Source organism: Ceratotherium simum, chromosome X (assembly GCF_057802395.1).
Source record: "Ceratotherium simum simum isolate JZ-2026a chromosome X, ASM5780239v1, whole genome shotgun sequence".
In the NCBI taxonomy this organism is placed as follows: Eukaryota; Metazoa; Chordata; class Mammalia; order Perissodactyla; family Rhinocerotidae; genus Ceratotherium; species Ceratotherium simum.
This window is the reverse complement of record NC_141940.1, coordinates 116,228,559-116,250,952: the sequence shown is the minus strand read 5'-3', so window position 1 is coordinate 116,250,952 and position 22,394 is coordinate 116,228,559. Positions and strand designations below refer to the sequence as shown.

Below are 22,394 nucleotides of genomic sequence, written 5' to 3'. Positions count from 1 at the left end.
GATCTGGGCAAGGCTGAAGCTTCATCAAGCAGTCAAATCCTGTGCCTGAAGTTCCTGGTAACATATCACTCCTTGCAGAGTGTGTAAACATCGGGAGCAGGGCCACAGTAAAGCGGTGTGGCCCGACGTCTTTAGGTTTGACAAAGAATCTTTTTGTCCACCTTGCCAACTTTCACCTTCACACTTCTCCACCCCCACGACAGGGGACGTTGGGCAGCTTGAGTTGGTTGAAAAAGTGCCTTTTTGCCCTTAGGGCAGAATGTGTTGTCCGAAGGGAGTTGAGGAGGAGTTACTGAAGGCCTCCATGAGGCTCATCTCCTTTTTAGGTGCAATGGGACTTTTTTCCTTAAGGCAGGAGAGTAGCTGCCAATTATTGTTTGTGCCGTGCAAGTGTCATTACTAAATGTTTTATGAACGATATCTCATTTCATCTGTTAAACACCCAGTGAGTTGGGAGAACAAGCCCAGAGTTAAACTGGCTCAAAGTTATACTGATAGTTAAGTGGTAGAAGTAGAATTTGAGCCCAGGTCTGTCTAAGTTCAAAGCCTATGCTCTTTCTGAGCTTGCAGTCTAGTTGGGGAGGAGGGTACAAGTAGGCTTGAAGAATAAACACATGCTCTAGTAATTCTGATTCTGGAGAGACCTTGGTGGGCTTAAATAGTCAAAGAAAACGTTTTTGAGAAGGTGGGCCCTAAAGCGGACGGCACTACAAATGAGAAAATTGCACCAAAGGTAGATATGAAATTCAGCAAGCATTTTTTAAGAATCTACTAAAAGGCAAGCGCATAAGGGAGGTTGGAGCCCAAGAGTGGAGAAACACATATTTGAATAAGAAATTCTCTGACATTCAGAAAGTTTACTGTGGGGTGGAGGGGCAGGGAAAACAGACATAATCTCAAATCATGGCAGTACATCATCTCAGCCCAAGGCCCCCAGACAGTGCACAAGAGAAATCACTACAGAGGGAACGACTGTTTTCTGTGTAGAAAATTGGGAAGAAATGAGCTTGGAATATTTGAGAGATGTCAGGAGATGAATTTGACTAGAGCAGAGAGGCTGTTAGATAGTTGGGATAGATAAGAGGCTGTTAGATAGTTGGGATAGATAAAAGTGGGACCACATTAGGAAAAGCAGGGTATGGGTGTTTACTTGATTTCGTAGAATATAGAGAATCATCTTCATTTATCTTCAGGTGAGTGTCAAAAGTGGCTTCTTAAAGCTTAGTGAGGACTTTATTGTCAACTTGAAACCTCATGTTTGTGTTTAGTAATAAAGACCTCTGAATATTTTTTAATAAATATGTTTTTGATATGGATGTCTACTTTGGAGCTTAATGCTGCCGTCTCTTTCTTTCCTCACCAGACTCTTCTGGTGTTTGAGGAGGCTAAGGTTAGATGGCAGTACGCCCCTCCCTACCCACACACACATTGTGAATGCAAAGTTTCTGAATAAATGAGAGCTCTTTTGGTTCTGAAATTTATGTGATTTTAAAAAAATGTAAAGTTTCTAGTTTATACACAAGCCTTCAGAAAGACAAGAGAGATGATCAGATATTTTTTATTTCTACATACTGATCCTAAGAGGTATGTTATCTTTAAAAAGACCTGTTTATGTTTTGAAAACTGACATTAAATATCTCTGGGCCTGATTCCCACTGAGTAGGTTAGTTTCTTTATTTAGCCTTTTAAAATCTACATGGAATCTCTTGGGAGTCCCATTTGTTGTGTAAACATTTGTTGAGTTCCTAACTTCAAGACTGGAGCCTAAATACTTCTAGTTCATGGTGACCTATTTATGAATTTAGGCAACTCACCACTTGCAAGCGGTGGACACCCAGGCCTACATTCCACTCCCTCACCAAAAACCAAACCTTCCTGTCTTTGGCCCTCCCTCCTGATAAACTTAGGACCTCCTATGATCACCTTCAGAAGAAGAGCAGTTGATAAGGAAACTCGCTGAAGAGCTCCTCCCTACCTCCCTGAAGGCCTCATGCCCCAAAGTAACTTCTTATTCAGCACAGATTGGTTGGTTGGTTTTCGTTCAAGTCAACTAAATTAGAGCTTTATCTGTTTTCTTTATCTGTTAGTCCAGTCCATGCCCAGGAATGCAAAAATGGCCACCTCCTCTTCCTTTTCCTATGAAAAGTGCTGTTAGTATTTGCAATGGAACTGTGTTAATTAGGCCATCCTCCTCTTTTTCTGTAGGGAATGTGCATTTCAAGTTCTAGATGCCTAACTTGCTTAGTTTATGACCAAGAGGGTTCCAAAAGTTAGTGTGTACATAGGAAGATATATATCTGCTTTGAGTAGAAGTAAAATACCCAATTCAGTTCTGATGACAAACCCAGGTTTACCACAAGGAGGGCAGCACAGATGGTCAAGAGCCTGGATCCCGTGGCTTATGAACAATACTAAAAGGAACTGGAGATTTTAGCTTGAAGAAGAAGAAACTCAGGGGCATTGCTCAAAATTCTGAAAGGTGTTTTTGTAGAAAAGAAGTCATTTTATGTTACTTAAGAGGACAGGACTAAGTCTGAGAGGTGTAAATGACAGGGGAAGTGAAAAGGATTTTCTAATTAGAGGTGGATAACAGTAATAATTGGCTGCCCTTTGAAGTCACGTGCTCCTCATTTCTGGAAGTGGTGTTACCTGGATAAGACGTTGAATTAGGTAACCTCTAGAGTCCCTTCCAACACAAAGATTCTAAAATTGTATGAAATATAATATTTTGGAAAAATTAACCAGCCTCTTCATAAGAATATTAATTTTCTAAGGCCTCTATATGCCTTAGAAACCACTGTCTGCTTATTATTTTCCTATTCTAGCAGCAAGCCTTAAACTCTACCTTCCTGTCTTTTCTCTGGTAAATTTATGCTTTTTCTGACCTTTGAGAACCTTCCTACTTTACCCTTATCATTCCATTGAGTTCCTCAAGCCATTGTCAGTTGCTCACGTGATGTGAGGTAGTATGGGATCCGGGCACGAGCTCGCCATTTAGAGGCAGATAGCATAGCCTCTGAGTTCCTTACACTACTGTTGTCTTTATTGTGATACCATTTGCAAATTACAGAAAAAAGTCTGTGAAACAGAGGCTTAACAAGAAGACGTTGATTGTTTGTGTCCGACGTCCCCAAGACCACCCCCAGGTTTGATGAGCACCCACCAAAATTGGGGTTGTTTTGGCAGGGAGGAAGGGGATAGGCTATTGGCTAGGCGGTCAGCAGCGTCTACTCCTATCTTAATGGACGAATCATTTATCCTCTGTGAGTCTCAGCTTCCCTGTCTGTAAACTGGGCAGATTATACCTACTCTTCCCAGGATGGTTGTGAGATTAAAATGACATAATGAAAATGAAGGTAAAATGACTACTTCTGATGTTGGCGAGCTGCCCCTCCTTCCACAAAGTTGCTGAGTGTACTCACTCACAGACGTTTTACTTAGACTTCCTTTCCTTTTTGGTTGCTGCTTCAGTTCAGACCCTCTCTTGGTGCCTGAGTTCCTGAAGTGGACATTGGTACTCCTTTTACTACTTCCTGTTAACTCTTATCTCAGTCTCAATTTTTTCTAACCACTTAGTAAAAACTGTCTTTAACTTGGTGTCAGCTGATCTCTGCAAAATTAATAAACCTTACTTCTCGTCTCTGTGAGCTTCTTACCTGAAAATCTCCTGTTGTGCTCTCCCACTTCCCACTCCCTCTGCCTTCAGACTCCAGGCCACTCTCCAGTTACTCTGGGAAGACCTCCTCCCTTCTCTGAGTGCCTCTGTTTAATGAATAATCTTGCTTCTCTTATTGTCTTTGAGTTTTTTGTTTGTTTGTTTAGAAATGGACATTCCTTGAGGCTGAGAACTGTGCTTTCTCTGATGTTCACTGTATTCAGTGTACTCTACCCATGGAGTCATGAAAATCTGAGAATTGAAATTATTATGCTAAAATACCAGTTTTTAAATTACAGCCCTCCCTTAGAATAAAAATGATGAGGGGGCTGGCCCCGTGGCATAGCGGTTAAGTGTGCACGCTCCGCTGCTGGCGGCCCGGGTTCACGTCCCAGGCGCGCACCAACGCACCACTTGTCCGGCCATGCTGAGGCGGTGTCCCACATAAAGTGGAGGAAGATGGGCACAGATGTTAGCTCAGGGCTAGTCTTCCTCAGCAAAAAGAGGAGGATTGGCATGGATGTTAGCTCAGGGCTGATCTTCCTCTGACACACACACACACACACACACACACACACACACACACACAAAATAAATAAATAAATAAATATTAAAAAAAAATAAAAATGATGATTCTAATTCAAAACGTATTCCGAGAAAACCTTAAAGAGAATCCTGCGCTTTTGGACCTTTAGATTTCTTTGTCTATCTGCAAAGAATATTTTTACAAAGGAGTATGGCTGTCTGCCCATTTTATCATACCACTTTGGGTAAATAGACTAGTCATAACGAAGAGAAATGAAGGATCTCCCTAAAGCTCAGCACTCATGTCATTCCTCATTCATCCATTCAGCAAGTACTTACTGGTCACTCACTGGGGATACGAAGACAGACTCACAGAGTCATCGATAGTGTCATGAATATTGTTGATTGGGCAACACAGGTGCTGAGAGAACACATCTCAGGGGTGCCTACTCCAGTCAAGGAGCTGGGGAACATTTCCTGAGAAGTGATATGTTAGTGGAGACCCACAGAATGTGTAGAGTTAGCCAGGTAAAGGGAGGGCAGATAAAAGTGGATCAAACCAAGGAGGAACATTTGAGGCCTCTTGGAGATACTCAGGAATTTCTTGTGGTCATATCAATGTAGAATAGGAGAGGGGAGAATGGCAAGAATGAGACCAGAGACAAGAGTGTCCTGTAGTATAGTCACAGTGGGGTGTTGATGTCATTGACAGATGAATACCACCAGGCACAGCGGGAGAAAGTAGACTGTTTAATGGTAAATGATGTAGGAAGTGGAGAGATGGTCATTCAGATCGGGAGGTAGTACTGCTGCTCCCAGATAGCCAGACAAGTCGGGAGATAGTACTGCTGCTCCCAGATAGCCAGACAAGTTGCCTGATTCTCTGGAAGTGATACCACTGACAGAGTGAGGATTTATTTAATCAGGTGTGCCAAGCTCCCTTTGCCATTCTTATTGGGGTTTTCTCCCTGCCTTAATATTGTGAGTCAACCCACCTGCCCTGTCAGCAGGTGCAAATAGCAGAGGCAAGACCACCCTGCCTTACCGAGTATTTCCTGTGAGATGAGATTCAAAGGCCACTTGCCCTGGAGCATCCCCCAAGAGGTCCAGCTTCAGGACCTGCCTGAGGTCACTTCCTGCGGCAGATTGTGTACAGTGTGCACTTTGAAATGATATTTGTCTACATACAGGCCTTTATATTATAGTGCAATAGAGCCTTGATATATATGTCTTTTCAGGTCTTCAGGAGAGTTAGTTTTGTGTTTTGTTTTGTAAAGGTGAAAGTTTGTGTGTTCCAGTTTTAATTTTGTTCTACATATTTGCTCATTATTATTAGTTAAGAAGGATTTATATTTATATTAGGGCTTGCCAAAATTTTTGTTTATTAAAAATTCCCCCAGATTTATCATGGGATGGGTTAATCTAGGAAAGGAGGGACATTTTTTCTTTGAATAGGAGGGAAGAAGGAGAAAATGAGGAAAGAAAGTAAAAAGGAGCCTTGATCTTATTTGTAAAGTTGGAGGGGAGATTATTTACTGAGACAGGTTAGAACTAGAGACTGGAGAAGAGCAAGACAAGTTTGAAACAGCTACTGGGGTGAACTGGGGAGTATGCTAATGGTCTTTGAAAGAGATGGATTAAAGGCCCAGGATGGATGGCCAGTCCACCGGGACAGTGGGGGACTGTCAGTGCTTTTCATTCCTTGTTGCAACTCCTAATTAACAAGAAACATGCCCTATGGTTTAAGATTCTTATAAGAGCTCTTGAAGGGAAAAATCACCAATATAATAACCATTGTACTTGAATGGAGCATCGTCTCTTTTTTATTCTTTACAGACTATCTATTTAACTTTGCAACTGCTGCTACAAAAAAGATAACTGAATCAGTTGCTGAAACAGCACAGACGATAAAGAAATCAGTAGAAGAAGGAAAGATAGATGACATCATTGATAAGGTACATTTAAATATCTTTTGGAAGTCAAAATTTATGAAATTCATTAGCAGCCAATATAATCATGCCTTTTCTTATGAACTTTATTAACCCAAGTAGGATATCATATTCTAATATTAATTGTTGAGATTCTTGGTTTTTTTCTCTCTTTTTATATAACAAGAAAATATGATATAAGTTACTTGTTGTAAATAACTTTGGTTTTAATTTTAATATATTCTAAAATACCTTGATACTTTTGGGTAATACTAAAGTTTTCATATTGTGAGTTTAATTTTAAACTGTAGCTATTTCCAAATATATTTATGCCTTTGCATCACTCAGTTAAGTTTTTAAAGTCCTAGCCCATTAGGAACAACCCTTTTAAGACTCTAGGGAGTGAGTTTGTTTATTTTTTGCAGTGGTAGGGTGCAGGCCTAGGGAATTTCGTTTATGCTGGTAATTATTTGAACTAAGGAGGTCACCAATTACACTTTAGATAGCTTGTTATTTAGGTATTGTGTGTACTATTTGTTAGATGAGATTTGACCTGGCTTTTATTGTTTTTTGGAATAATACAAAAGTTCAGTTTCTAACTCATTTTATTTTTGCATTTGAAAAGATAATCTATCATAAAGGGGGTTGTATACTTAAAATTCAAAAGTGTTGAATTTCTGGGGCCAGCCTGGTGGCGTAAGGGTTAAGTTCACGCTCTGCTTCAGCGGCCTGGGATTTACAGGTTCGGATCCTGGGTGTGGACTTACTCACTGCTTATCAAGTCATGCTGTGGCAGGCGTCCCATATAAAGTCGAGGAAGCTGGGCATGGATGTTAGCCCAGGGCCAATCTTCCTCACCAAAAAAAAAAAAAAAAAGTTGAATTTCTCCTTTTGTTGGGGAAAGAAGGAAATGTCACTTTTTTAGCCTTTTTTATTTGAAGAAAATAAATAAAATGTCTCAGATAGACTTCACAAATCTTGAATATAATTCTTATCTAGTAATAAAATTTTCAAAGTAATTTGACTCTTTGTGCATTTTTTAACAGACAATTATAGGAGATTTTCAGAAGGAACAGAAAAAATTTGTTGAGGAGCAGCATACAAAAAAATCAGGTATGGTATAGGTTTGTTGTACACCACTGACTTACCTGCCAAATTTTATCCAGCACCTGTTATATGTCAGACAGCACGCTAAGGCTCTGAGAACACAAACATGTGTCAGTAACAGTCCCCAGCCTTCAGGTAGCGCAAAGGCTAGGAGGGGAGACAAACTCACAACCTTCGGGGTTGGAAGGAAGGAAGGAAATCATTCCCTGTGGCTAGGATGGTGGGTGAGGTCAGCCAGTGACGGCCCTCTGGGGAGCTGGCTCTGAAAGAGAGAGAGGAAGCTTTCATTTCTCACCTTATAACATGTCCAGCACAGCATATGGTGTACACATAATAGGCACTTAGCAGATGTTGGCTCCCTTCCCATTCTCTTCAGGAGAAAAAAACAAAAGAGCTTTCCAGGGGAGTGACAGAGGGCCCTGAAAAGTCATGGCGTGTTTAGGGAACTTAATACTTTTTCTTACTGACAAATGTTTGTTTAAATGTTATAAGGTCTCAAAATGCCTATTTGTACTGTTTGGTGGGGTTCAAACACAAAACTGGCCTCATGTCTTTGAATTTGGCAAAAGCGCAAAATAATTCAATTGGTTTGAGCAGTGCCACAAATTCAGAAAGAACTAGTTAGTCTTGTGGCGAGTTCCCGTCAGGCATTGTCACCCCTAGGTAAACTCAAAAGTATGAAGCAGCTCTTTGGGACAAATAAACTATACAAACTAGCATAACTTAGTGATTCATGGGAAACAGTAAAATTGATCGTGGCTTGAAGACTTGGTGTTGGAGCTGGTTGGTGCCTCCAAGATGGGAACTGTGAGGGACTGGGGGTGAAGAATTAGAGGCAATTTCCGTTTTGAGGTGCCCATTAGACAACCAGGTGAGAGGAACACATACAGAGGCAGGGAAGGGAACGCAGGTGGCATATCGGGAAAATTGCGTTACTCAGTAGCACTAGTCACATTTCAGGTGCCCCATAACCACGTGGGGCTAGTGGCTTCCATATTGGACAATGCAGATATAGAACACTTCCATCATTGCAGAACGTTCTGTTGGTCAGCACTGCTCTAAATTTATTGAACGGGGTCCAGCAGTAGTTTATTCCTGTTTGAAGCAGGAAGAGAATTCCATCTACTGATATAGATTATCAGTCAAGTCATGTAAAAACCGTGAGAGTAGGTGAGCTCCTCAAAGAAAAGTGTGTCAGGCATTAAGAGAGCGGAGCAGAGAGCTACAGTGTTGAGGGGAAGGGAGGAACGGAAGGAAGTGACAGTTTCTGAGTGCTTGCTAAGTGGCAGGCACTTTATATATAGCATCTCCTTGACTAAAAGGAAGGATCAGCAAGGTTAAGTAATTTGCTGACGGTCACTCTGCTGATAAATGATGAAACAAATCTGCCATCAAAACCAGTGCCCGTTTGCCCAAGAGAGAGAACAGCTAGGAGTGAGAGGCAATGGGAGCCCAGAGAGGGGGGAGAATTTCAAGGAGAGCGAGGTCAGCTGAGAGGTCCATATCCAGTGACCATGAGGAAGGGCACTGTGTAAATGTTCCACATGTATTTGTTCCCTTAACAGTCACAGTAACTCTTTGAAGTACTTACTTTATCTCCATTTTCCAGATAAGGAAACTGACCTAGAGAGAAAAGAACTAAGAAGTGTCCGTGGAGTTGGACAACCAGGAGGTTGTTGGTCACTCTAAAGAGAGCAGTTTCAGAGGACCGGGGAGGTGGGGGTGTCCCAGCCATACCAGAAGCTTGGGCCATGGGAGGACCTCATTATCTGAGGATAAGTAGAACTAGGAGAGGCTGCCCAAGGTGAATAGACTTAAAATCTCCATTTTAAGTTATGGAAATGGCGTGAGAAAAAAAATTTTGAAGGGGCTTTACCCTAATTTTTAAAAAGTATGAAAATTTGTTTATAATTAACAGAATTTGGATTATAATTGCCACTATTTGCTTGCTTAGGATGAATGAACCAGGTATCTTGTCTGTCTGTCTGTCCATGTGTCCATCCATACATGCACATAACTTTTCTATCAATTGGTACACAATAGATGTCTCTTCTACTTGACTTTTGCAGCATAATAGAAAAAGGGATTATTTCTGCAAAAATATTCAGACCCTCCGCATATGTATCTTCCGTGCTGACCGCCCACCTCCACAGCCTTGCTCTGCCCTCTTGCCTGCTCCAGGCTCACACGGTAGAGCTGCTCAGACGAGCTGGTTGGTTTGGTCTCCACTCTTACACTTGCCGCTCCCTCTGACCACCGCCTACACACACCCACCACTGAACTCCTCCTAGACTAAGATCGGCTCCCAAGTCACCACAGAAAACCCCGTGAGACTCACCTCTCCAGGTGGTTGCCATCTGTCGCCTGGCATGAGAATCCTGCTGAGTTGTAATCATCTCTTTTTCTTGTGAGCCCAGAAGATACGGGCTCAGTTGTTTGTTGTCTTGGTATTCTGACATTTAGCTTCTAAAGGTTCATTGAGGATTTGATTCCAGCCTATTGCTGATTGCCTCTGATTTGCCCATTTCTTTCTTCGTTTGCTTTCACTCCTGACAACCCTCTTCTCAATTCCTAATTGCATATCTTGCAGCCTCCTTATCACCTTTTGTCCTGAATCAAGTACAGTAACTTTTTATAAAAACTTTTTATTTGGAAGTAATTTCAATTTACAGAAAAGTTGCAAGAATAAAAGTAGTACAGAGAATACCTGTAGGCCCTCTACCTAGATTATTGAAGTTGTATTCCATTTGGCTAATCATTTGCACTTGCTTTCTCACTCTGTGTGTGTGTGTGTGGCTTTTTTTCTTCCTGTTCCATTCAATGTGTATTTCCTAAGAATTAGGGATATTCTCTTACATAATCACCAACCATACAGTTACTAGCTTTAGGAAATTTAACGTTGATATAATATGCATATTCTGATTATGTCAATTGACCCAGTAATGTCCTTTCTACATTTTCCTCCTCAATACAGCATCTAGCAGGGTACAATATTGCATTTTTTGTCATGTCTCTTAGCCTCCTTTAATCTGGAACATTTTCATGGCCTTTCTTTGTCTTTTATGACAATTAATATTTTTGAAGAATACCTCCCCCCGTTTTGTTAAATACACTATTCCTCATTTGGACTTTGTCTGATATTTCCTCGTGATTAGATTCAGATTATGCATTCTTGCCAGAATACTGCAAAGATGATGTCATGTCCTTCTCAGGTATCACATCTGGAGGCCCACAGTGGCCGTCTCTCCTTCACTGGTGATATTGATTTTGGTCACCTGGTCAAGGTGTTGTCCAGTTTCTCCACTGTATAATTCAAGTAGAGTAATTTTTTACCAAATGCATATATGCATGAGATTCATACATTAAGTCTGGGAATTAACGATGAATGTTCATATTTGGAACTTCTTAGTAAATTGCTAAAATAGCTGTGTGGAAACTTTCTCATTTCTTTCAAACCACGGATTGCAGTGTAACCCTTGTGACCTGTTTTTCTCTTTTCTTCTTTGCCATTGAAAACCTTTTAGAAGCAGCAGTGCCCCCATGGGTTGATAGTAATGATGAAGAAACAATTAAACAACAAATCTTGGCCTTATCAGCTGTAAGTATCTTGTGATACCCTGTATAGAAATACTTCCTTCCTATCATGACTTTATCCTTAACAGACTGTTTTTCTTCTATACAATTGTTAAAATATTTTGAAATGTTAGGAATATACACATCAACTTTCACTATTTTTTTTTTCACTAACTTTTAATTTGCTTCTCTTTAAGTTCTTTTTTCTTAATGGAAAAGTATACTCTATTACACAAAGTAATTCTTTCAGCTTTAAAAGGATTCTTTTATGTTACTAAGATAATATTTTGAGGGGCCGGCCTGGTGGCGCAAGCGGTTAAGTGCGCACGCTCCGCTGCGGCGGCCCGGGGTTCGCTGGTTCGGATCCCGGGTGCGCACCAACGCACTGCTTGGCAAGCCATGCTGTGGCGGCGTCCCATATAAAGTGGAGGAAGATGGGCACAGATGTTAGCCCAGGGCCGTCTTCCTCAGCAAAAAAAAAAAGAGGAGGATTGGCGGATGTTAGCACAGGGCTGACCTCCTCACAAAAAAAAAAAAAAAAAGATAATATTTTGAGATATGCTATCATATAAACTTTCTAGATAGCATTGTAATTTTCTGAATGAAATGGTTGTATTCTAAATTTTCTCTATATGTATTTGTTTGAAACTAAAATTGAAAGAAATAAAATTCCATATGCTAGCCCACAAAAATTTCTCTTGGGACTTCAGAGGGAAGGTAGCAATTCCAGTTAACAATTGGGTGGCACCTCCCAGTTTCAGGAAGCATTTCCTCACACCTTATCTCTGTCAAGCCTCACTGCACATCCGCGAGGTAGATGTAGGGGCTGTTATCCCCATTGTGCAGGTGTGGGGACCAGACTCTCACATGTGACCCTCACTTCTTATCTGTGTCTCCTCTGGGCTATGAACTCTCAGCGGGCAGAGACTGGCTTTGATCTCTGTCATAGCACCCAGCACCCCACCGGGCTCAGGACTCAACAAATAGACCTTTTTACTTTTCAGTGGTTTTCAAGCTTCGTTTCTAACCCACTCTTTTTTTTTTTTTCTTTTTTTAACCAAAGTCATAAGTGGAACCTCAGTCTAGAAAACAAACAATCGTATATGTGGGCTTTCCCTCCCTTCCATTGCCCTCCCCTAGGGCATTTTAAGGTTCTTTCTTTCCATTAGTAAACCCTTTAAAGGCGTGAGCATCGATATGAGTTCAGTGTGAACACCATGTATTTTGTTTACCATGTTACTGCCAAACTTAATGCTGCCATCACATACCTGCTTATTTCCAGAAGGGAATTGGGATGGTGAGAGTTGGTGTCATTTGAGCGCAAACATCAGATGCTCACCAGAAAAGTCCCCACAGCTTCTCTGTCCCTCCCTACCTGTTCCTCTCCTCATCTCCATCTCAGAATAAGACTCCAGTTACCCACCAGTTTTTTCTAGCCACAAACCTAGGAGTCTTCCTTGAGTCATACCTCTCCCCATCCTGACAATGCTCTATTCAGAATATAGTCCACTTCTGCACTGCTGCCTCCGTGGTCCTAGTACCAGCATCTGCCTGAAGCGTCCCGACTGCTGTCCCATCCTTGCCCCTTTCCAGTACAAGCTCGTTGCAGCAGCGAGAGGGGTCCATTTATAGCGTGAATCACTTTGTGTCACTCCATTGCGTAGACCATTCTAATGGTGTCTCCTCTCTCGTAGACCAAGATCCAAACTCCCTCCCCTGGCTTTTAAGGCCCTTGGCTTTGCACACCTCTCCTCCCTCGTGCCCCACTGCCATGATTTCCCAGCACTCCAGCCACTGTTGCTTTCTGCTGCACAACCAGGCCGAGCCTTGTCCTGCTGTAGTACCTTGTGCTTGCTCTCCCCTCTTCCTGGAACCCCACCCTGCACCATTCCACAAGATCTCAGCTCAAATCTCACCTCCTCCTAGAGGCCTCCCTCACCACCCTTTCAGCCCTCCACTCCCAGTTACCCCTGAGAGTCTTAGCCATCTAAACCCTTGTCTCTTTCTCTTCCCACTCCCCTAAAGCCTAACTGTAATGTAAGTGCTGTGAAGGCAGGGACTCCATCAGTACTGGGCCCTGCTGAGCAGGTGACATGGTGCCTGGAGCACAGCCAGTGCTGAACGAGCATCTGCTAAATGGATGATGTGGTAAATGTTGCACGCAGACGTGCCTACAAGAGAGCTCCCAGGATTTCAGCATGACCCAGAACCTTTAAAACCATCTTCGATACGTCCTTTCTGATGGCTGCTAAATTTGTTAAGGGATAGACTAAATTGTTATGATAGAAAGATCCAAAAATACAGTAGGTTAAATAAGCCATGAGTTCTCTCCTCCCTCCCCCTCTCCCTCTCTCCCATTCTCCCTCCTTACCCCTCATGTAAGAATCCAGAGGTAGATGGTCCAAGGAGGTGTGCTTTGCCCCATGACATCATCTAGGGACCCAAATTCCTCCTGTCTTACTCCTATCCTATACCAGCCCCTAGAATATTGTCTGTCTTCTATATGGTGATGCCAGCTCCCCATGACCATGACTGTGGTCTAGCCTGTGGGAATTGGGAAAGAGGTGGGCATGCCAGACCACTTGACAGATGAGACCCAGGGGGCCTGCCCCATGGCCTAGTGGTTAAGTTGGGCACACTCCCCTTCAGTGGCCCAGGGTCAGTTCCCCGGGCACGGACCTATACCACTCGTTGGCAGCCATGCTGTGGTGGCGACCCACATACAAAATAGAGGAAGATTGGCACAGGTATTAGCTCAGGGCTAATTTTCCTCTGCAAAAAAAAAAAAAGAAAGATGAGACCCAGAAACTGCACCTATCACTAAGGCCCACATCACTTGGGCAACTTAGATGTGTGGCTGCTCCTAGATGCCAAGGATCCTGGAAAATCTGGTCTCTGGCTGGGTGGCCACATGCCCAGCTGGAGCTCAGAGTTGTGGTCCTGAAAGAAAGGAAGGAAGAAAGGGATACTGGGAGACAGTGAGCAGTCTCTGCCAGGGTTGCTTTACATTCTCCGACTTAACCAGACACTAGTTTGGGACAATGCAGAGAGTATAGCAGAGTAACCCTTTAAGCCCCTTGTATCGAGGAGCCATTTAAGGCCATGTAATGCATGAAAAGAAATTGATAGTACCATTGTCATTAGGTACTTGTGAGAATTCGATTCAGCAAATTGTTGTTAGTAACTAGTCTGGGCCAAGCCTTGTCCTATGACTTGAAGTAAATGAAACACACTCTCAAGAGCCTGAAGGCTTACTAGAGAGAGCTGCTAACTAAGTACATATCCAGTAGCATTCCCTGTAGTAAGGACTGTAATACAGGATGCTAAGGAAGTGCAGTGGAGAGGAGCGGTTCATTTATTTCAGAGAGGGAAAAAGATGGTCCCGGGGAAGCTCCCCAGAAGTGATGACTGTGGAGCCAAGTTATTGAGTCTTAGAAGGAGGGTGCGTGGATGTTTGGGGGATGTGGGGCAGGGTTTGGCATTTGGGTAGGGGGTATTGCGAGCATTTGGGTGTGGCTAGACTATAGAATGCAGGTGGAGAGGTAGATCAGGAGCCAGACCATGAGGACCTTTTTATACCATTCTGATAAGTTTCGGTTTTATCTTAAAGGCAACAAGGCGTCATTGAAGGATTTTAGTGATAGGTAAAATATATGTTTTTCTTGGGGCAATGTAGAGAGTGGGTTGCTATGGGTGGGAGAAATGGGACTGGAGACAGCTGCCCATTAGGAGGCTGCTATAGAAATCCATGTGAAATGTTATTGGGACAGTTTCAGGCTTTGAAATTTTTACATTGGAAGGTAAAATAACTAAAATCCATTTAAGTTCAGATTTGTTCTTACTTTACGTAGGAATTCTCAAAACCCAAAAATATTGTTAAAATTTAACACAAGCAAGAGGAGATGAAACTGATGGGCATTGTTAATAGCAGTATGAACTGCTACAGTATTTCTGGAGGAGAGTGTGGGCAATATGTATCAAAATAATCCTACTCTTGGACCAGAAATCCCACTTCTAGGAATTTAGTCTAAAGAGATCATTTCAGAAGGGAATAAAAGCTATCTGTTTATAAAGTGATGTTACTTGCAGAGTTCTTTATAAGGAAAGAATAGAAACCATCTAAATGACTACTGAAATGGGCCTGGTTAATTAAATTATAGTTCATTCAGTGTGCACATATCTGCATCGGAGATGAGATGTTCACAGCCCTGAGTGAAAAGGAAAACAGGTGATCTGCAGCATGCGGAGTGTCTTCCTGTTTATGTCAAATTGTATTTGCAGAAACACTGCATATGCAGAGGGACATATCAAAGAGGGTGTTCATAGAAATGTTTAACTGTGGGTTAAACAACCCAACAACTGTGGGTTGTCTGTGGATGGTGGGATTTTTGACTCTATGCTCTTTGGTGTTTTGAATTTTTAAAAAATTGGTGTGTGTTATATTTACAAACAAAAAAGATGTTTAAAAAAAGAAATAGAGTAGAAACAAACAATCTTAATTGTTCGAGTGGTCTAAAGCAGCAGCTTTTTGCCTTGGTTATTATGTTCAGTCTATAGGAGAGGGGGTGGTTTGGAGACTTGCCTTTATGCACTAATCGGCGTGAGTCAAGCTCCATCTCAGAGGAACTCAAAGCCAACTTCATTCCCTAGGAAATTTTCTGATCCAGGGTCAGGTAATCCAGGGAAGCTTTGACTTTGGATCTTTCATTTCGTTTCCTTCTTGGCTAGCAGAAGAGAAGGGGTCCAAGAGAAACACAGACTCACACAGCTCTTCCCGGTTGGGCGTAGTGGGCGCAGGTGCACTGGAAATTCACAGCAATGCCCTGCCAGAATTTCTACGTCATGTCCTGGCTTTGCAGTCACAGGCCATACGAGGATCTTCTGTGATGGGCATGTTTTCTCTAATCCAGTCTTGGGTTGAATTTCCTTTTAATGAGACTCCAATTTTAATACACTAATGACAAAATGTTTGTGTGACATTTTATTTTGTCCATGTGTTGCCTGTACACATGGACAGAGTGTGGATTGTCTAACCCTTGGTTTAAGGTATCCTAAGCCTGAGGACAGCAGCAGGAAGAAGAATTCACTTACAGCTGTTATTTGTAGTGTATTTTTAAAAGGAGATTGGTTTCTGGCAGGGTGAGGAAGAGCAGAGGGAGCCAGTCGTTTCACTCGCCTCCTCCCCCGCTGCAGACAGCCTAGCAGTGCACCTCTTGCACCAGAAACTTGTAGGAGGCCAAATCTGCAGGGGTGATCAGCTGAGAGGGTTGCATGAGAAAGTTGGAAGCACTGCGTAAGCGCAAAGTGGCAGGATATCAGTGTCTCACCGTCCCTGGAGCGTTGTCACACCTGTGGCAGTGTTCATCTTGCAGAGTAAAGTGATTATCCTTGATTAGAACGGACGGAGCCCTCCAGAGATGTCGGCAGCCCATTGAATTGCCGCTGTGCTAGAGTTGGGGAGTGCTGGACCCTGCCACTCGCTAGAGCACATACCTGACCTGGAACAAGCCATTTGTGCTCCCCTGACCCAGCTTCCTCGTCTGTAAAGTAAGGATGGAAGTGCTTGCTTCCCAGTGTCGTTACCAAGAAGCCAGGGCTTCAGGCCCTAATACTAGTGCTCAGTGAAGGTTTGTTGACTGAATCAACAACGAGCCTTTCCCCAGCATGGCTGCATTCTGCGGGGAAGCCACACTGTGTCTCTCTCAGTCACCATCACGTTCCCAGGCCCCCAGTACAGGGACTCACCCACAGATCTTAGCAGAGATTCGTCAGGCAGAGCCTGTGAGGAGGTGTGGGACAAAAGCATGGTCTGTGCACGCTTGAGGAGTAAGTTGGGTCATGCATTTCACTTTCTGATATGACCACCATGGTTAGCTGACTTCACCTTTGGGTTAGAATGTTTCTAAGATTATTTACACTAGTTTTCACATACCTAAAGGTGCCCACTAAAGCAAACGTATGTTCACGTGATTTCAAACTATATAATTTTAACTAATCGCACAGTTGAATTTCCTGGCCTCCCACGACGCTCTCTCCAATTGAGACTGTTAAAAAATATGTGAGGGGCCGGCCTGGTGGCGCAAGCGGTTAAGTGCGCACGCTCCGCTGCGGCGGCCCGGGGTTCGCTGGTTCGGATCCCGGGTGCGCACCAACGCACTGCTTGGCAAGCCATGCTGTGGCGGCGTCCCATATAAAGTGGAGGAAGATGGGCACAGATGTTAGCCCAGGGCCGTCTTCCTCAGCAAAAAAAGAGGAGGATTGGCGGATGTTAGCACAGGGCTGATCTCCTCACAAAAAAAAAAAAAAAAAATATGTGAGCTTTCAGTGACTGGAGCTGGGGAGATCCTGGCTGGGCTGAGGATGTCAGATCTCACTGTCCTTGCAGCCCTTCGACCCTCCCCTGAAGCCCCTCAATGAAATGGTTTAATCCAAAAAATGTGTGTGTGTGTATATATATATATATATATATGTGTGTGTATATATATATATATATACACACAACATATATGTGAAAGGATCCATTGTTCTCTGCTCTCTCTTAAGCACACAGGTTAATGATAGCTCAGTGGACTTTGTGGCTGAAGTCTTTAGGAGGATTCAGTATTTGTCAAATCAGTGTTGCATTACACTGCCTTCATATTGCATATTACATATTAATTGTAACATTACATATTAATACATATTAATTTACATATTACATATTAATTGCCTTCCGTGGTTTTCACCATGTCTTTACCCTTTTCATCAAAGGACAAGAGAAATTTCCTTCGTGACCCTCCAGCTGGTGTGCAGTTTAATTTTGACTTCGATCAGATGTACCCCATTGCCCTGGTCATGCTCCAAGAGGACGAGCTGCTGAGCGGGATGCGATTCGCCCTTGTTCCTAAACTGTAAGCAGTGTGTTCTTGAGCCGGAGTGGTGCTGCTCACGCGGCGTGTGTTTGTGTTTTCTGAGGGCCTTACTCGTGTGCACAGTCTCAGGGGAGAGAATCTTGGGATGGGGGCCAGGATGGTCTCAGACTCTCTTCATAAACATGGGCTCTGCGGCCCTTCAGCAACACACACATGCACACACACACCCCATAGAATCAAAACCAATAGTGGACTTTCTAGAAAATTCGGGGTGGAGATGAGATGTGCTCTTTTATCCCCAGTTAGAAGGTAGAATGTATTTTCCTACAAAAACAACAAATGTGCCCATGTCTTGCTGAATAAAATTAAGGTCGAGGAGGCCTGGCTGCTGCCTTGCCTCCCAGGCTCTGCTCTGGCAGCAGCGTCCTTGTTCTCTTTCCCACCCGCCGCTTTCCCTCTGCTCCAAGGCTCTGCTCCCCTCCCAGAATCCCTGCTTGTCCTTTAAGCTCCAGGGCAGGCATACTGTCTTCTGGGACACACCCCTGACGGCCGTCAGCAGAGGGCCCCCTTGCCTTCCCCTCCACCACCACAGGGCTCTTCCTCGCCTTTTCTAATTCCAGTCCCTTGTTTTGCATCTGTCGCATGTTTCAAGTCAGCCATCTTCCTTATTCCATGAACGTTCTTGTTATATGGATCCAGTCAGTTTCTCACTGGTCTCTGAGTACGTGAAGTGTAGTTTTCTTGAGATGCTCTTCTGTCTGTGCTCTTTTCTCTGAATCTTTGTGTTCGCTCTGGGCTCTGTCTTGCATGTTGCAGGCTTTCCTTACTCGTCCTTTGTATCTGAAGGCGCCACGCTGATAGGGTGCTGGGAACTGGGCCTGGTGGCTTCCCTGAGAGGACTCCTCAGCCTCCTGCCTGGCCGCAGGCGGAACACCGGGGAGAGCCTGACTCCTGTGGCTTCAGTGCGGCACCGCACCCCCATTCTCAGCTGCACCAGCTGTCCCTGAGTGCGGCGGCTCAGAACCGTCGGGCTCTGCTGCAGCACAGTCCCTGGCGGGAAGTGGGGCACGGGAGTCAGAGCCGGCTCACTGCTCCTTCAGGGTCTCTCCCGAGCTGCTCCGGTCTTGAACCCGGCCTGCACCCGGCCTTCAGAGAGCCTGCTGCCTCCTGTCCCGGGTCTTTCTGGGCTTCCACCTGATAAACAGGCCTGCTTCTTGCTGGCTGCCTCTGCTGCAGGCAGCTCAGCGCAGCTTTCTCTGGTCTACAAAGTAGCTTACTATTTGCCCATCAACTTTTCAGCTTCCACTATCGTTTTCCTCACCAGTTCTCTTTGTCATTGTGAGGTTTTTATCTACTTAAGTCCTTTTCTAATATTTTAATGGTGTTTTCAAAGGGAGCACAGATAAACATGTGTTCATTTTGCGATCTTTAGCTGCCCAAAAAGGGGTTTGAACAAATATTTGCTAGCCTTTTGGTTCACACAGCAGCAAAGGCCTTCTATCTGTGAGAGAAGAACGCTTTGGAAGTGTTCTTCCAGACTTGGAACAATAGTTATATAGAATCTTTTTTTTTTCTTTTTAGTGAAACTCTTTCCTCCATAAAGAGAATGAATTTCTACAGTCCTCCCCCACCCTCCCAAAAGAAAAGTGTGTGTTTTATGGCAAAAATCTCATTACAAATTTAATCTTTAGACTGTGTCTAAAATAGCTATTTTTAGTTAAGAATATAAAAAAATTTACCATCTGATCTATTTTTAACTGTTACAGTTACAAAACTCTGGGAGCTGGCGTTTGAACAGTTCATATGTATGTATCTGTTTGAAGCTCTTTCATCTCAGAATTTGAAGTTGTACCTATTCTGAATAACTGCCTCTTCCTGAGAGAAGAGTAGCAAAGCTCTGGGGTTCAGGTGGGCTTCACGCCTGAAGGCTCCATCGACTTGAAGATCACTTGAATCCCTCTGGGTGGGCTCTCTACCAGGGCTCTCGGGACTGTCCAGAGGCCCTGAGGTGCTGGGACATGTGGCCTAGGGTACTCATGGCAGGCATGTAGCTGTCCATAGTTTTGGGTATTGACTCCCTCTCGCTGCTGACAGTAATTTTAGATTTTTTTAAAGCTTTGGAGAATTGGTATTTGGAAAATAGTATTTCTGATTTGTCACAGGCTAAGTAAATGACTCATTGAGTAATATAATTTTAGTTTCCTACTTCTAATGCTGTTAGGGATGATTTAGAAATTAGAATTATTTTTTATAAGTATTTATCTGTTAGAAATGCTTACTGAAGTATTTATGGATGAAAGCATATGATATCTGGCATTGCCTTAAAATATCCCAACTCCCACCCACAGAAAAGTGTGTGTGCAGGGGAGAGTGGCATGACACATGATTGGCAAATGCTGATAATTGTTGGAGTTAGGTCATGGGTTCATGGCAGCTCTTCATTCTAGTCTCTCCACTTTTGTTGAAATTTCCATAATAAAACAAAAATGAGCCATCACACACACATCTAGGACTTCTGGTCTTTTCCTTTCTGGCATACAGAAGTGCATCTTTATCATTTGAGAAACTTTTGCTGAACAGAAACCATCATTAACCAGGAACAATTTAGAAAACAGACCAAAACAACACTTGCTCTGTATTTCAAAACGCCTTTTAGTGTGTTAGCACTTCCCAATGACAGCAGTGCTGGCATGTGACAGGGCCCTGCTGGTGCGTCACAGACACCCTCTGAGGCCTTCACTCTGACGACAGTAGGAAAATCACCAGCCCCTTCCAGCCTTGAACTGTGACATATGCCCATTGTTTCCCAGAGGGTGCTCACAGCATATTACTGCCTTAAAATAGTCCGTGATGGGCCGGCCCAGTGGCTTAGTGGTTAAATGCGCGCGCTCCCCTGCTGGCGGCTCGGGTTCGGACCCCGGGCGCACACCGACGCACTGCTTCTCCGGCCATGCTGAGGCCACGTCCCACATACAGCAACTAGAAGGATATGCAACTATGACACACAACTATCTGCTGGGGCTTTGGGGGGAAAAAATAAATAAATAAATAAATAAATTATAAAAAAAATAAAATAAAATAGTCCGTGAAAGCATAAGTGGTCAGATAAGCATTTGGGAGGTGCTGCATTCGATGGTTTTCTTTATCAGACGGCTTCTCAGAACCTTTAGTGTGTCATCTGCATTGTGACTTTCTCCAGAAAGTCTGCAGTGCTTCCACTTACATCAAGAGGGAGAGACTCTAGACAACAACCCAGGTGTTTGTCTTTAAGAGAGCAATCATTGCCCATGATCCACTGTAGATAGATAGAACACCTCTTTCATGTTGGACATTTTGTAGAGCTCAAAATTACAAGTGACCTTGAAAATATTCAGGCAGCTCACTACCTCATGGGAAGGCTAATCTCACTTTTGTATAGCTGTGATGTTCCTGTTTAAGACCATGAACTTATCTGGGTAAACAGCCCAGTTCCTTCATTTCTTCCCAAGGTGGTTTAATCTCTGTACCCCCTCACCATCGAGGTGAGTTCCCCAAAGTGAATACAATGTGTTGTCTAATTGCAGAAGGGCACGCTGTAGTGTATCTTATGTTGCTCTTTAATGCAGCGTAAGATTGCATTAGCTCTTCTAGCAGCTGCAGCCTACCATTGTTTGCTCAGCTAAACTTGTGATCGGCCATGACCCCTTGAACCCCTGTTAAGCCAGGTCTCCCTCCTGCCGAACTATTTCTGAGAGATATTATGAGGCCACGTGAGTTTGGGAAATGTGCTTGGCACGTAGTGAGAATTTAACAAGTAAGAGGTCATTATTATTCCTGTGACCGTCTCTGTTGGCAGACAACTTGTCTTTATTCATCCCAGAATTCCCCCGGCACCTAGCCTGGGGCCTGATGTGTGTGGCACTCGGTAAATGTGGCTGGAATTTATGAAAGAAAAGATGGGTCGCATCTAGCAGCGTATCGTCTTGTTACCTAGCCTAGCTTATGTAGATAATCTTGCATTTTGCCTCTGTCACTTAAAAAGCTAGCTTCCTGGCCCAGCTTTGCCATTCACAGATGTGACAACCGTGTATTTTGATGTCTTATCTAAGGCAAGCCTTGTCCTTGTTCACAAGCCTGGGTCTCAGGATTTTCTCTTCGTTCTCACTGATTTTATTCTACTCCTTCAGTCTTTTTCTGTCATGCTTTCTTCCTCAACTTTACCCCCATTCTAAGAACCTGCATCCCTTCTAGTAAACCAGGGGGTAAAGAGGCATCCTCCTACCCTTTTGTCATTTCTTTTTTTTTTTTTTTTTTGTGAGGAAGATCAGCCCTGAGCTAACATCCATGCTAATCCTCCTCTTTTTGCTGAGGAAGACCGGCTCTGAGCTAACATCTATTGCCAATCCTCCTCCTTTTTATCCCCAAAGCCCCAGTAGATAGTTGTATGTCATAGTTGCACATCCTTCTAGTTGCTGTATGTGGGACGCGGCCTCAGCATGGCCGGAGAAGCGGTGCGTCGGTGCGTGCCCGGGATCCGAACCCGGGCCGCCAGTAGCGGAGCGCGCGCACTTAACCGTTAACCACTAAGCCACAGGGCCAGCCCCTACCCTTTTGTCATTTCATTAGCAAAATGTTTTTGGAACACAAAGTGAACAATTCCTCCAGGCAGTCCCCCTCCCCCGCACATACTCTGCAGGTCACTAAAGCCGTTCCTTGGCTGTCCTTGGTTGGGGGGGGTTGTGCGTTTTATGTTTTTTGTTGAATCTTGCTTTGTTT

At 43.6% G+C, this 22,394-nt stretch overlaps 1 protein-coding gene across 1 annotated transcript in view; it reads left to right on the top strand.

Moving 5' to 3' along the window:
* Window positions 1–22,394, top strand: part of SYAP1 (synapse associated protein 1) — a 30,511-nt gene that overhangs the window by 449 nt on the left and 7,668 nt on the right. Inside the window, exons 2-5 of the mRNA XM_004435159.3 lie at window positions 6,017–6,135; window positions 7,155–7,221; window positions 10,740–10,813; window positions 17,539–17,678. Coding sequence (XP_004435216.1) covers window positions 6,017–6,135; window positions 7,155–7,221; window positions 10,740–10,813; window positions 17,539–17,678 — 400 coding nt within the window. The remainder of the gene's footprint in view (window positions 1–6,016; window positions 6,136–7,154; window positions 7,222–10,739; window positions 10,814–17,538; window positions 17,679–22,394) is intronic.